The sequence below is a fragment of the Haematobia irritans genome, chromosome 4, assembly GCF_050003625.1.
Source record: "Haematobia irritans isolate KBUSLIRL chromosome 4, ASM5000362v1, whole genome shotgun sequence".
Taxonomy (NCBI): Eukaryota; Metazoa; Arthropoda; class Insecta; order Diptera; family Muscidae; genus Haematobia; species Haematobia irritans.
The window spans coordinates 223321055-223337104 of record NC_134400.1 but is presented as its reverse complement, the minus strand read 5'-3'; the positions used below and the strand labels follow the sequence as shown (position 1 = coordinate 223337104).

Below are 16050 nucleotides of genomic sequence, written 5' to 3'. Positions count from 1 at the left end.
TGAAACGCCTCACCTTCAATATATTTTCAAATTGTTTGATGAAATCTTTAAAAATTACTTCAAAATGATAGGAGAAAATTTTGAAAATATAAAATATACTACCTTTAAATGCAACGAAAAACATCTGGTTACTTCATCTTTCTAATTTTATTATAAAGGCCGGTATTAATTTCTAACATTGTCATTTTTACGCTTACTTTTATTTAATAATTCATTTGAATGAAAGTAGACGTTTTTGTTTTGTAAATTAAAATCATGCATTTGGACGTTAATCCCCTGTTTCGGAATCAGGCCAACAAGAAAGTAATTTGCCAAGAAAGTTAAAATTTCGCTTTGCTATTACAGATTTGGTTTTGATTTTAAGGTAAGTATTAAGTTCGAGTTTAGCCGCTAAAATCGCTAAAGTGAAAACTAAATCAGTAAGAAAAATGAATGAAATTATACATATTTGTTGCAATTTTTATTATAACTTGATGGGGAAAAGCCTAAAGCAAATTTTCACAAAGTTTGTATTCCTTAAAATGGATTATTAAAGAAAAGTAATCGTGAAAAAATGACGTTTTTAGCGGCTAAACTCGAACTTAATACCCACCTTAAACTCAAACTTAGTACCCACCTGTAATGCGATCTTTATACCGACCTTATCAATTTGCAGAAAATAAACATTTGCAATTTTGCATTGGATGATTCCCCATCAAGTTATAATAAACTTTTCATCCAAACGATATAATTTTACTATGTTTTGGTAGATTTATTTTCGATTCTCGGCCTTGTAACTCCCTTTACTTTTAAAATGTTTGCCCTAAGAATCTTTTCTAGCAACAGTTTCCATGTTAAAGCACTTACATAGTTTCCCCCTTCATATACAAACTTTTTCTTGTAATTTATTATTCCAAATATATTTAGTCATAATAATAACATCTGCACCATATACAAAAAAGTAAATACAATATATTACGCATGTTTATTTCTTTTTAGCCAATGCAGCATCCTGTTTTTCTTGGAAACGGCGGCGTTTATGAGCTATAAATATCACCCAAATAAACGAAACCAAACTCATAGTGATCGTACGGAACTGTAGAATAAAAATATTAAGGAAACGATGTGAAAAACTTTGTTCAAAAATACTAATTCGAAAATTAAAATCAACTAGTTTAAAGGATTCTACACAACATTTCCAAAGAGGTATTTTGATGATCATTCTATACAAAAGATAGAACTATCTACTATGGAACATTAGGACAAATGCTATACTATTATTAAATTGCATATTCATACCATTGGGGGCACATAGTACATATTCAGGAAAACGGCCAATGATAGATACTGCCAGTTTGCTTTCAACAAAGGCCAATAAAGTTTTTCCAAATTAGTCATTGCCACATTATGAGATTTCATCTAAAGTAGTAAAAATTATATGATAATCTTAAATTCAAAAACAAGTAAACATATTCACCTCGAATCTTGATAGAAAATATAGAGATAATGCTTGATATACGGGAGCATATACTAATCGCTCGGAAATGAACTGAAAGAACCTCCTAAATTTAACATCTTGATGGAATAAAGTTTCAACAGTTTTGTAGAAATAATGAGGAACACTACCTCCAAAAATTAGGCTGATAACGAGACAATGCATATACATGAAATGTGACTGTGTAACTTCAGAACACTTGTACTAACCCAAATAAAGCGTATGAAATAATGCTTTGCTGATTCACCTTATTTTGGCCAGAGATCCTTTGAGATGTGTAGTTTGCTCCTGCAGCCAAAGCTGAGCTGAAATTATAAAGAGTACTTATTAGATTTCTTTTTTAAGTGATCACGTTTGGCAAACGAAAAATTGGCAAAAAATACATATTTGCCAATTTTGCAAATCCTTGATGTTTTGCAGGATCCTTGAATGTTCGTCATTCAGTTTATTTAGTCTTCAAGATATATTTGAAACGGTGTTGACGAAATCTGATATAAATAAGTTTTAGGTACAAGATTCGAATGAATCAAGTTGGTTGAAACAATTTCATTATTAGGCAAAGAACGAATATGGACATAGCTTCTTCAGGTCCGGAAAAAAGCATTATTAATAACTGTTTTTGCCCTTCTGTAAGGTTCATGATGTGATGCATATACATCTTGATCACCTTTCAATATTTCCCTGCAACCGAGTTGCTTAATACCAGCCTTACAAAGCTTTCAATTCAGCGATTCTCTAGGAATAAGACTCATGTTAGGACATTAAATGTTAGATGGTCGATTTTTTTGTGTGGATCCGCAATTACATGAGCTGATCGTATTGATGATCCGTTTCCGTGAATATCGTGTTCCAGCTTATATCACCGCTAATAGGGTCCCATCAATGTGTTCGTAAAAGTTTAAAATTAAGATATTCCATTTATTCCGCGTGAACGGTTTTTGTAAGGAATATAGCGGTTTTTTCGTAGGAAAACGTGATCTTGGTACTATGCTTATCAGAGTAATCAACTCTTGGGAGTTTTCGGTTGCAGAACCAAATAAGGAGTCGGAATAGGCTTTCGTTCTATTCCGGTTAACATGACGCACCGTTTATATAAGCATTGCTGTAAAAAATTTATTTACAGCGTTTTGTATATGAGAAAATGGTACCTGAATTAGAAATAGTACTTTTCTTAACTTGATCAAGTACAGTTTTAGTTGTTATTTCTCATCCCTATTGCACACATGCAATATTTGCAACACATACACAAGTACATTTCGGTTCCACGAGTAAAATATTTAATACAAAATAAAATGAATTATGATTCTTACGCAGTTATAGACTTCGTACGAACAGGATGGTTGAATAATTGTTCCAAGTAAACACCCAATAAAGAGTAAATTGGTTTGGATAGCGACATTTTCTGCAAGATAAATGCAAGCGGTATGAAGAAGTTAGTTTAAAGTACAAAGTCTATGCGATAGCAATAGTTCTCAGATCTCTTTTCGCCAAACCTGTTCAGCCGGGTAGAACGTATGCGTGGAATGTTCGTTTACTATTAACAAATATAATCTAAACAATAACTAATCTCTTCATTATCTGGTTTGTTATCTGATTTTATTTGTTTATTGCCTCTCATCCAGAAAATCGGAAATCGATCATTATTAGATCACATACCATTAAAAGTCAAATTAATCGATAAATAAAAGTACCTAAAATTTGTCGTACGAGCCGGCCGTTAAAAACACACCAATTGTTTAACGCAAGCATTTGAAAAATATTATAAATCAACACATTTTTAAATAAAAGATACCCTGTTGTATTCAACATAATAGAAACAAACTAGTCAAATAAAGATTAATGCCCCGTTTCTGTATGCCGAACGATAACTTTCATACGTACTTATTCTGTAATATAACGCCAATATAGGCCTATAAAAATATCCCTGCCAGCATTTCAAAGTTCCGTTTCATCCTCATCGCTACCACAGACTCGTAAGTGACACTACAAAAATCGCCAACTGTGATGGGGAAACGTATCAAAAAGTATGAAATGTACATATTTTGTGAAACATACATAGTATGATAAAGTGATAGTTTTTCATATATTTTTCCAGACACACTGCCTCTATATTAAATGTAATGTGATAGTTGTATAAATGTTATATTTATAAGAATTTATAAATGTTTAATGAAATTAATAAACATCTAAACAATCGTGTTTTACTTGACCACGATGATTCTTTTACAACTATCTTAAAATGCACTTTTTCTGATAGTTTGAAGGGGCTCTTATTGGCGTCGTTCTAGATTTATTAAAATGCACCTAATAACTGCACTCATGTGATACTTTTTTGTACTAACTTGGCGTGGCAAACCTTCTCAATAGTAACGGCGCTTTTGCGAGAAGTTTTGGATATTGTATATGACTGTTTTCGTCGTGGTGGGGATTCTAAGAAGCGCCGTCAAATTCAAAAAATGTTGGCAGGGATATTACATCATAACAAAAATACTGAGCAATCGATATAATGTAAATAAATTAATATCATTAAATTAAGAAGAGAACTAATTTAATTGGCTCCACAGCCGAAAGAATAGAAGTGATTATGTAAGTAACGATAAAATAAGTAGAAAATGGACCCTTATACGATGCAAGCCATCATAAAATCAATCACATTAAAATACATGTGTAAGAGAATTTCAAACGAAAGAAAATTGATTTTGGGTTCTCTATGTCGAAAACACCATCTAATTTGAAATCTTCATAGCGACGTCATTCATATTCTTTATACTCTGAGACTGTTGCTCTCCAATACCGCAAGAGCATTTCTATTGGGTTATGCTCAGCCATGGTTTTCCCAGCATTCTCCTCATCTCTTAAGGTGAGTACTAGTTCGAGTTTTTCACCAAAACACTAAATTAAAAGTGCAAAAATGTATATGAAGACGATAACATTTTTATCAAGCCTCTTCAAATTATGGATGGAAAAGATCCAATGTATTGATTGATGCGATTGATTGGCCACACTATAAGATAAGTCCGACGGCATAATCGATACTGCTCCTTGTTAACGTGATAGATAACACATTTATAGGTTATTTAGTCATCGCCGACAATTCGTAACGATTGAGCACACTGTAGGATTCTTTAGGTTAGGTTAGGTGGCAGCCCGATGTATCAGGCTCACTTAGACTATTCAGTCCATTGTGATACCACATTGGTTAACTTCTCTCTTATCACTGAGTGCTGCCCGATTCCATGTTAAGCTCAATGACAAGGGACCTCCTTTTCATAGCCGAGAAGCTTTGAAACCCTCAGAAATGTCACCAGCATTACTGAGGTGGGATAATCCACCGCTGAAAAACTTTTTGGTGTTCGGTCGAAGCAGGAATCGAATCCACGACCTTGTGTATGCAAGGCGGGCATGCTAACCATTGCACCACGGTGGCTTCTTTACAAACACAGACATTCCGTCCGGAAAAACTTATAGTCTGAACGGCACAAAACTATAGTCGTCAGGTCACAAAAAAGGTGAAAAAGAAAGCTAATGCGTCCGGACGGAATGTCTGTGTTTGTAAAGAATTTTACAGTGTGTACAATCGATACGAATTGTCGGCGATGACTAAATAATTGGTAAATGTGTTATCGATCCCATAAACATGCAGCTGTATCGATTATGCCTTCGGACTTAAGGCCGGTATGCACCTCTAGCGAAAAATTTCATTCCCATAAGAAATGCATTGCTATTTATGCTAACGAAATTTTCGGTAGCGTTCAATTTCGTAAGCTGGTACGCACCTCTAATGAAAATAACAGGGTTTTCAAAAGCATATTTTGGCAGCAAACATTTATTACAATCATTGTGTGCGTAAGTTTTAAAAGGTCTGTAAATAATAAACAATTTATTTGAGGAATATTTGGAACATATATTAACAATTTTTAAAAGCGATTAGCTGGTTTAAAATTTGTGTACACAGCCCTGTTTTTTTGTTGTAGACTTAAATAAATTTTTGCTACCGAAAATTTCGCTAGAGGTGCATACCGGCCTTTAATGCGCTTTACAGACTATCAGTTATTCCGGACGACAATGTCCGCGTCCAACTTTTCGATTAAAATCGTACGCATTAACCACATTGCAATTTTTGTTTGACAGACCAATGAAAAAATCGATAGCAGAAATCGATATGGTATCGATATTTTTTGTAAACAATAACATTGACTAGAAAATAAAGCCGCTTAATTTTTGTGAAATTTTAATAACAATATGTACAAAAACAAAAAAAAAATCAAATTAGCTTTAATTTTGTTTTTATTGGAGCTAATAGAAAAAGAGGAGCAGCCCGTTAAGAGAATATGGATACAAGGATGGTTGAAGAAGAGATCTCCTTCAAATGTGCGTCTCGTAAGAGAATTGAGTTTAACTGCACCGCAAGACTACAAGAATTATCTGAGAATGGACACCCACGTATTCGAGGAATTGCTGGATATGATAAGTCCACTCATCCAAAAACAGGACACTCATTTGAGAGATGCGAAAACTCCAAATGAAAGATTAATAGCTACGTTACGGTTTTTGGCAACGGGACAGACTTTTTCGGACTTGAAGTTTGAAGTTTATATGGGAACATCTACCTTGAGTGGAATTATAATAGAAACATGTCTTGCCATCATAAAATCGCTTAGGAATTACATACGTGTAAGTAACTTTTAATATTTGTGTTCGATATAATCCCTACAAATTGGCCAAAAGAATAGGAGACATAGAAAAGTAATATTTTAAGGTGGGTTTTAAGTTCGAGTTTAGCAGCATTTTTATACTAAAAAGGGCATACAACTATACCTATTTCTTGCAAATTTTATTATAAACTCTTGGGGATTTGCACAAAGAAACTTTTTATATTTTATAACATGTATTCATAAAAATCGACTATTAAAGAAAAGTAATCGTGAAAATATGACGATTTTAGCGGCTAAACTCGAACTTAATACCACCTTTCGCCGCTAAAATCGCAATTTTTCATGAAAATTTTAGCGGCTAAACTCGAACTTAATACTCACCTTTAACCAAAAATACATTGAAACTATTGCTTGCGAGTGGTATACAAATTGTTTGCCAAAAATCTTCTGAATGTGTCGACTGTTGCAAAATGTAAACGAATAGGTTTCCAGATTTATATGTGAAAGATAGTTTTTTTAGTGCTAAAAAGGTGGAGACACTGCTACTCGATGGAAATGTATCCGAATGGAAATTATGGACACTCAGATTTTTATGTGAAAGATAGATTTTCCACAATATGGGCTAGAAAAAAGTGGAGCGACTACTTCTCGAGAGAAATTCTTTTATCTGTATAACAAAAACAATTACTACGTGTTTATAGTAAATTCAAGTTTGTCTTTATTTAATTTTAGTAAGGTTTAGTTTTGTACACAAATTCTATCGTTTATATACTATAAAACAGATATATCACATTGAACGTATTATAGTAAATACTACTTTTTTGGCACATATATTAATATAAAATTAAAAATATATTTTGTACGGAAATATATCATATATGACATAAATCTATATTTGTGAAACGATTGCCTATTTAGGCTAATAAACGAAATGTACATATATGTATACATATATTATTGCGGTATCAATGGATTAAACGTATATGTTAATGTATAAATCGTAGATACATAGTTAATATTAGTTCGCTTATTTTGGATTAATTAATAAAGAACATAAAATAAAAATAAACAATGGTACTAGCGTGTCTTTATTAACACTATGACGCAAAATTCCAAATAAAAAATCACTTATCCCAGCCGAAAGCAATCGATGAGAGAAGAAAAGTTGTATTTGGATTTTGTTAGATTGGTTGTTGTTCGTTTTTAATGAGCCTCTGTGTATTTTTGTCGTCAAATTTGATTTTGTGCACTTTTTTGCAATATTCGCATGGCCATAGCGTGAAAAGTGCTGATTTTTTTTTTGCAGTCTTCATCAAAATTGTTGCTCTTAGTGCCTTAATTGTTTGATAATATTTTCATTAGTTCAAGACCTGCAGTCGAAAAACGGAAAAAATCTTTGTTTTCGTTACATTTTTGGGGTTTTAAACATGTAGATGAAATTATTCGACTTACTATATTCAACATTTTATTGGGCGAGTCAAGAGTTGTAGCTTTTCTGAAGACTGCAAAAAAATTCACAGCAATTATCGAGCTACGGCCATGCGAAAATTGGAAAAAAGTGAACAAAATCGAATTTGGCCACAAAACGAACAGCAACCAATTTTGCAAAATCCATATACTACTTTTCTTCTCTCATCGAGTACTTTCGGCTGGTGTGATTTTTTGTTTGGAGTTTTTGTGTTGCCCTGTGTAAAAAAGTATAAAAAATAAATATAAAAGTATAAAAAATGTTTTTTAGTGCGAAAAGTGCATTCCCTCACTGGTAACTTCATACTTATAACCTGCGCTTCTTTCTCCCGTCCATCCCTCTTCAGAGCTATCGCTTTCGCTTTCCACATTTATACTTATTCGCTCACTCGAAGAAGCAATGGGTATGTTGGTTTTTGATTTGTGTTTCCTTGATGTTGAGGGGTTGAAGTCCATTGAAGACCCGCTTAAATATTCCTCTTCGAATTCGATGTCTGTTAAAGTTTTTATATTGTCCCATCTAGGGCGTTTATGTGATGTAGAGGCGTTTTGCGTCAGAGCAATTTCTACAGAGCGGTATGAGTTTTCGTTTAAGTGTGACAGTTGTCCTAAATAGAGGGTTTCGCTAATAATCCTACTTGCATACATTCTTTGTTTGGGAGAAAGAGCTCTGAACTCTTCCTCCCAAGTGCTGGCTAATTTGCTAGCATAATCTTCTTTGGTGTTCTCCATTATATTTATGGCTTTCTCCAAAAGAGTTTTTCTTTCTTTCCAGAAGGACTGTTTTTTTTTCGGCTCAACTTTCTGAAAATAATAATGAAATTATATTTTATATAAAATATATTTTTGTATTGACTGTTAAATAGGATGTACAATAAAACCATAGCAATTAATACTCTATTAAAATTTTTATTTGCAGTTGCCAAGATGTGAAGATGATTGGAAAGAAGTCGCAGTTGATTTTGAAAATTTATGGAACTTTCCACATTGCATAGGAGCAATGGATGGAAAACATATTAAAATAAGAAAACCGAACAACTCAGGATCGTACTATTTCAATTACAAAAAAAACTTCAGTATTGTGCTTTTGGCTTTGGTTAATGCTAATTGTGAATTTTTGATGGTTGAGGTTGGAGCCAATGGACGTGTTTCAGACGGAGGTGTCTATGCCAACAGCAAAATCCGTAGTATGTACGAATCTGGCCAGTTGAACCTACCTAATTCAGAACGAATTAATAATTTTAATATTGAATTGCCTTATGTTTTTGTAACCGACAATGCTTTTCCATTAGGAAAACATTTTATGAAGCCTTATTGTACGCCCTCATTATCAATAGAGCAAATTTATTTCAATTACCGATTGTCACGCGCACGTAGGATTGTAGAAAATGCATTCGGCATTATAGCATCAAGATTCAGAATACTCTTAGGTACTATTAACCTTAGCCCCGCAAAAACTAGAATTGTTGTGCTTGCAATATGCTATCTCCACAACTTTTTAAAATCTAAAACTCCGAATGCATATTTACAAAACATAAAAATGGCAGAGATACCACAACAAAATTGTAACAATGATAATAATATAGATGATAATCTTTCATCTTTGGGAAAACTTGTTAGAAACGATTTCTGTACTTACTTCAACAATAATAAAATATAATCATGCTGTTAACAAATTAATGTATATTTGTGCTATCTTTTCATTTTTGAACTTCTGGTAAATAGGTAGTGGATATAAATACATCATAAGAGCTGTTTTCTTTTTGCACTGATAACCAGGGCTGTGGAGCCGGAGTCGGAGTCTTGGAGTCGGAGTCTGAAGATTTTGCTGGAGTCGGAGTCGTAAAAATTTTGCTCGACTCCGACTCCGGCTAAACCAAATTTTTTAAAACACTTCACATTTTTGTAACTAAGCAAGTTTTTACTCAAATTAATTTCCATTGCGTTATTCATTCGATCAATGTACAGCATGATAGTAAATGAAAATCAACTTCCAATTACTATCTTTTTATGTTTTCTAGAATGTTAGACTAGCAGATGGGCTGAATCGATCCATTTTAATGCCCATATCAATTTATTTGAAATATTTCGAAGAATCGAAATTATTTTTTTAAATTTTATTTTAAGGCCATATACAAACATGTGGAATATTGACAGAAAAAAATTTTCAAAGTTGTTTTTTATAGAAAATTTTGTCAAAATGTTATTTCTATAAAAAGTTGTGTCAAAATTTTGTTTCTATAGCAAATTTTGTCAAAATTTTATTTCTATAAAAAATTTATTCAACATTTTATTACATTAGAAATATTTTTTTCTTTAAAAAATTTAGTCAAAATTTTATTTCTATACAAAATTGAGTCAAAATTTTATTTCTATAGAAAATTGAGTCAAAATTTTGTTTCTATAGAATATGTTGCAAAATTTTATTTCTATTGATAATTTTATTTCTATAAAAATTTAAGTCAAAATTTTATTTCTATATAAAATTTTGTCAAAATTTTATAGTAATAGATTTTTTTGTCAAATGAGAAACGAGCTTTGTTTGTCTAAAATTTCGTTTGGGAGGCAAGAATTATTTTTTTGCGTGTAGAAAATTTTATTTCTATAGAAAATTTAGTCAAAATTTTGTTTCTGTAGAATATTTTGCAGAATTTTATTTACTACACAAAAATTTTTCTAAAATTGTATTTTTATTGATAATTTTTTCAAAATTTTATTTCTATAAGAAAAAATTATCAAATTTTATAGCAAATTCTATAGCAAATTTTCTCAATTTTTTTTTCTTACTGATGCTCACTGATACTCACTGTTATAAAAAATGTATTCAAAATTTTATTACTATAGAAATATTTTTTTCTATTTAAAATTTAGTCAAAATTTTATTTCTATAGAAAATTTAGTCAAAATTTTGTTTCTATAGAATATTTTGCAAAATTTTATTTCTATAGAAAATTTTGCAAAATTTCGTTTGTTACACAATTTTTTTAATTGTATTTCTATTGATAATTCTTTCAAACTTTTATTTCTATAAAAATTTTTCCAAATTTTATGTCTATAAAAATTTTATTCAAAATTTTATTTCTATAGAAAATTTAGTCAAAATTTTGTTTCTGTAGAACATTTTGCAAAATTTTATTTCTATTTTATACAGATATATATTTTATTTACTAGACAAAATTTTTTCCAAAATTGTATGCTCACTGATACTCACTGCTAAGTCGAAAACTTGTAGAAATGACTCAAATTTTCAAATTTTTCAATGAATGAATCATAAATGCATTTTTGCGAAATTGTCTAAACAATTATAAATATTTCCCAAATATGGCCCGAGATTTTGTAAAAGTCTGATTTGAGATTTTATCAAAATTTAGATCTAAATACAAAGTTGTGCAGAGTATATTATAACCGGCCCGCCCGACTTTAGATTTAGATTTAAATTTTAAGTACATAGATTTTGTAGAAGTATATACAATTTTGTCTAAATCAATTCAGATTCAAATTGATGCATATGGGAATATAAACCTTTATATAGCTCGCAACAAATTTAAAGGATTTGAGATAGTATCAATAACTTTGGTCCCCAAATACATATACTGTTGGTATCTTCTCATATAATGATGGGAATTTATATCATTATTTTATTTATTAAACATTGCCCTAAATTTGAAATAAGAGTTCAATTGGCATCTAATGTGAAATTAAGAACTTTTTTGCACACATAAATAAATACGATACTTTATATCGATCCACCTACGGTACCCCCACAATAGAACTACAAAGTAGTGGTATTAAAATGAGATTTAGTTATATTACCCGGAGTCGACTCCGGAGTCGGAGTCGAGCTGATGAAAAATGCTGGAGTCGGAGTCGAGCAAAATTGGCTCGACTCCACAGCCCTGCTGATAACCAGTGCTAAAATAAAACGCAAAAACTTTACCAGGAAAATTACCAAAAAACCTATTGTTCAATTTTCGTAAATGTTATTCCATTCCATTAATAAATATCAGATTTTTAATATTTATAGTATTTTTATGTTAAAACAAGTATATACAGCCGTAAGTTCGGCCAGGCCGAATCTTATGTACCCTCCACCATGGATTGCGTAGAAACTTCTACTAAAGACTGTCATCTACAATGCAACTACTTGGGTTGCGATAACACTTCAAATTCCTTAACACCGTCTTCTAAATTGTAAGTTAGTCCATACGGGGTATATTTTAAACAAAGAAGGCCGATTAAATACGTTTATAATTCAGTTTGACAAAATTTTCTATAGAAATAATATTTTGATAAAATTTTCTATAGAAATAAAATTTAGACAAAATTTTCTAAAGAAATAAAATATTTGCAAAATTTTCTATAGAAATAAAATATTTGCAAAATTTTCTATAGAAGTAAAATTTTGACAAAATTTTCTATATAAATAAAATGTTGACAAAATTTTCTATAGAAATAAAATATTGACAACATTTTCTATAGAAATAGAATTTTGACAAAATTTTCTACAGAAATAAAGTTTTGGTTGATTATTATAACCCCCATATAAATCTGAGGATCCTTTTATAGGGGGGAATTGGACCAATTTGTGCATGGCTGTTTGGGACCATATACATATACCAAATTTCAACCGGATCGGAAGAAATTTGCTCCTCTTAGAGGCTCCACAAGCCAAATCTTAGGGTCCCTTTATATGGGGGCTATACGTAAAAGTGGACCGATATGGCCCATTTTCAATACCATCCGACCTACATCGATAACAACTACTTGTGCCAAGTTTCAAGTCGATAGCTTCTTTCGTTCGGAAGTTAGCGTGATTTCAACAGACGGACGGACATGCTCAGATAGACCCAGAATTTCACCACGACCCAGAATATAATTTATGGGGTCTTACAGCAATATTTCGATGTGTTACAAACGGAATGACAAAGTTAATATACCCCCATCCTATGGTGGAGGGTATAATAAAATGAATTCTATTGTTTTGTTTTCAAAAATGTATGCTACTTCAATTTTATTCAATCTACTACACTTTTCTCCAAAATCTACTTCACTCAATTTTTCACTAGCGGCAGCACTGATTCACATCTACTATTTTAACTTAGTAATATCAACTTGAGATAATATCGAGACGTTCACAATTGCGGCTACGAATTTTTAATATTTTTGGGAAACTACAATGGCAACCCTTCTCAATCATAATAAATATTTATTTAAATAGCCTGTGTTTGTTAATTAGTGTGTAAATATAACCATCGTGTCCAATTTAATCCTTAACAGCAAATGATGAGTCAAATGCAAATGCAGTATCTAGTAAGTTTGCCACATTAGAATGTATCGAAAATTTATAAATAAAATTTCCAATTTATTTCACAGCAGTCGCCACAAGGTATCGAGACCAGGAATGCTGTCACAATCGCCTTCGCACACCATGCAAGCTTACAAAAGTATTTTCATCTATTGCGTTCAATTATTTGTGATTGAATTCCAACGTGGTAGTGTGATTTCGTTATAATTGGCTGGAAAACTACAAGTGACTATCGTTACACGTAGATGAGGAATATGATCACCTCCAAGAGCAAATGTTATTTTTGGCTGCGGGCCACGGAAATTGAAAGAGGATTAAACACTCAGTATGCTTCATCCAAGAGTGGCTTAAAAAGGAGGTTTCTTGCTTAATTTATATCGCTAAATGACCACCAAATGATCTCAATCCGTTGGACTTTTTGCCTGGAGCATTTTTAAGAGTAAGGTTGCCGCTAAAAAAACTGTAAACAACGGTACTATTGATTCCAAAAATTCCAACCACAAACGTCCAACAATATGCTTTCGACTATATCACAGCAGCCATATAAAGAAATCAATATTGTCCAATAAAGAACATTTTCCAACTATGTTTAAGCGTATGAATCAATATCTATGATCGTTGCAGTGATAGATATTCGAAAGTAAGACCGAAACTAGTCACGTATACCATTTTGTTTAGCGTAGGCCAGTTTATTCTCTGTCCATAGGAAAACAGCCTAAACTCTGACCAAAGGCTGTTCATTAATATGTTTTTGAACTCATGTGAACATACTTTCTTTTTGCCTTGGTGCAGCGTATAGTGGCACCCAGGGTTGGCCTGTCACAAACTGTGACATTTGCGACACACATTTGCGTCAGTATAAAAGTATGTCGCAAAACCCATAAACCTATTGCAGAAAACCTTATTTGGAATAGAAGTTGTGAACATTTATTAATTAATTTTGCCAGTTTCTGCAGACATTTATGAAAGTTTTCCCGCGGTCAAGCCCATTTTCTTAGGTGGTATCGAAATTCCCGTTGGTGAGTGCTCAAAATACCTTGAGGAGGCTGAACTTTAAGCTAAGGAAGGACGAGAAAAGCCCCCTACTTGTGCAAAAGGCAATATTGTGAACATTCCGAAGAATTGAAACTTTACATTCCAACGTCTTGGATATAATCGAATTCGTTGCCTAGCTAACTAGACTACAGTTTTTTGAGTTTTCGACTTTTGTGACTTTTTCTACATTTACTACGCGTATGTGACGTTAACAACTTTGCGACAGTCGCAAACCTAAAAATTTTTGATACAGACCATCTCTGGTGCCACCATAATTGAGTACAAAATAGACTTGAATACAAGTATTATTAACTTTATTTTATTGTATTAATGAATATACGTAGAATTATTATAACTGGCGCGACAGCATCGATTTTTTTGCTCATATTTAGAAGCTAACCAAACTAATTTACTAAAATTTGTGAGAATGGTTATTGGGGACGTAAAAATTTTGTTTGTTTTTTATATCTTATAAACGTTATTACGTATTTCTTACATATGGCTGAGATATACCAAATTTTTATTGACCGTTTTGAGGGGGCATTACAGTACTACATATATATTCAGCTTTTTGGGTAAATACTATAGATATTCATACATATTGTTTTAATTGTACTACAATAGCCAAGTTCATATTTTGTTTTTGTCAAACTAAAACATGTTTATGTATTCGAGCTTATAAATAGCAGACAATTTTTATTTAGGAGGTTTTTCTAAATGTGATTCTATTTTCAGTGCACAAGTTTAAGTAATTCAGAGTGAAATTTTGCCCTACCGTTGTCGTATGAGTGTAAATCGAGAGCTATATTTAAATATGAACATATTTTTTCAAAATCAATAGCGATTGTCTCCGAGTCAAAGTAAAACTCGGTATCAAATTTGAGAACGATTGCACATAAACTGAGTGCTGTACATTGCACACAAAATTACATGTACAGACAGACGATTGACCATCGGTATACTAAACTATGGAGACGAGATAGACATATGGTGTCTTTGGCAAAAATGCTTAGGATGGGCTCCTGAGTCGATATAGCCATGTCCGTCTGTCCGTGAACACATTTTTGTGATCAAAGTCTAGGTCGCAGTTTTAGTCCAATCGACTTCAAATTTGGCACAGGTATTCAACAAATTTGAAGGAATTCAGATGGTATTGAAAATGTGGATCACAAAGTGGTGCAGGGCATAATATAGTCGGCGCCGCCCGACTTTAGACTTTCCTTACTTGTTTTATTGTAGAAAATGTGAACATATAAAAAAATGAAACTGGAACTGGGAATTGTTAAAACATTACGAATAAAATTTAGATAATATAATTACTTACGTCAACATCTAAAAACTCCTCCAAAAGCTCCTCCGAACAGGTTCCTTCTTCTTGACTTTCTTGGTCCGAAAGGAAGGATAGGTGCTTGTAGTACCACAAAGTGGGCTTATATACACTGGCCGTTCCAGCGCCAGATCTTTCGCTCTGTCGAATTTTTTTTAGTTCGCGTCTATATGCGCTTCTAATATTATTATTTTTTTTTTAACGTCCTCTACCGTTGCCGTATTATTATGGGCTCTGCATTTTTGCAGTAGAACGTCATAGCCCATTTGACGTAAGTTTTTGTTCCGATACTCATCTGATTTTATTTTCCATAGTTGTGGGCACTTCTTGTATAATTCAATAAATTCGATGGTAAATACGTGGTCCATTTTGTTTGAAGATAGATTTTCAAAAAAATTAGTATTTTTCTTTGTTACGTAAAGTGTTTGAGGATTATTTGGCCAAAACTTTGCGTTGCTCTCCTTGCATTAAATAATTTGGAATATGGCGCTTTTTACCGTTTTCCATTTTCTTCTTCTTGATTATTTTTCAGCAAATTTCGATAATTCAAAACTAAACGATAATCGATAGCTTTCGATAATAAATTTATCGTATACAAATCTGACCGAATTGACACACTGTACGATTTCTTTCCAACACCGACATTCCGTCCGGAATAACTGATAGTCTGTAAAGCGCATAACTTATAATGTGGCCAATATATTGGATATGTTCGACACGACCTCTATCGTCCGGATAAACTTGAAATCTGTACGGCGCATAAGCCTCCTTAAGGCTAGTTTCACAA

The 16050-nt window shown here is 32.3% G+C and overlaps 2 protein-coding genes and 1 long non-coding RNA gene across 5 annotated transcripts; 1 reads left to right on the top strand and 2 right to left on the bottom strand.

The window, feature by feature from the left end:
• Positions 1 to 871: 871 nt before the first annotated feature.
• Positions 872 to 3119, bottom strand: LOC142236942 (peroxisomal membrane protein 2). The gene is made up of 6 exons (XM_075308224.1): positions 2968 to 3119; positions 2785 to 2876; positions 1684 to 1779; positions 1457 to 1619; positions 1279 to 1398; positions 872 to 1075 (listed from the first exon to the last, which is right to left on the bottom strand). The coding sequence occupies exons 2-6, from the start codon at positions 2871 to 2873 to the stop codon at positions 965 to 967; spliced, it is 579 nt and encodes a 192-aa protein (XP_075164339.1). The 5' UTR covers positions 2874 to 2876; positions 2968 to 3119; the 3' UTR covers positions 872 to 964.
• A 3704-nt stretch (positions 3120 to 6823) lies between these two features.
• LOC142236940 (uncharacterized) lies at positions 6824 to 15900 on the bottom strand. 3 transcript variants are annotated; one of them, XR_012722267.1, is made up of 4 exons: positions 15261 to 15900; positions 7904 to 8400; positions 7582 to 7814; positions 6824 to 7523 (listed from the first exon to the last, which is right to left on the bottom strand). XR_012722267.1 is itself a non-coding variant. In XM_075308222.1 (3 exons), the coding sequence occupies exons 2-3, from the start codon at positions 8326 to 8328 to the stop codon at positions 7748 to 7750; spliced, it is 492 nt and encodes a 163-aa protein (XP_075164337.1). In that variant the 5' UTR covers positions 8329 to 8400; positions 15261 to 15900; the 3' UTR covers positions 6824 to 7747. The 3 variants fall into 3 exon arrangements, 1 of the variants encoding a protein (XP_075164337.1); XR_012722268.1 differs by having other exon boundaries at positions 6824 to 7499; XM_075308222.1 differs by having other exon boundaries at positions 6824 to 7814.
• LOC142236941 (uncharacterized) lies at positions 12522 to 13487 on the top strand. The gene is made up of 3 exons (XR_012722269.1): positions 12522 to 12591; positions 12663 to 12906; positions 12970 to 13487. It is a non-coding gene; the product is annotated as an uncharacterized LOC142236941 (long non-coding RNA).
• Positions 15901 to 16050: the final 150 nt, after the last annotated feature.

Coding starts and splice junctions, on each gene's coding strand:
- LOC142236940 (XM_075308222.1), bottom strand. CDS start 8,328: ATGGAGAACACCAAAGAAGATTATGCTAGCAAATTAGCCAGCACTTGG. Junction 7,815..7,903: donor GAAAGAAGCGCAGGTTATAA/GTATGAAGTTAC, acceptor TTTTTTACACAG/GGCAACACAAAAACTCCAAA.
- LOC142236942 (XM_075308224.1), bottom strand. CDS start 2,873: ATGTCGCTATCCAAACCAATTTACTCTTTATTGGGTGTTTACTTGGAA. Junction 1,780..2,784: donor CGTACGAAGTCTATAACTGC/GTAAGAATCATA, acceptor TTATAATTTCAG/CTCAGCTTTGGCTGCAGGAG. Junction 1,076..1,278: donor TGTACTATGTGCCCCCAATG/GTATGAATATGC, acceptor TTTATTCTACAG/TTCCGTACGATCACTATGAG.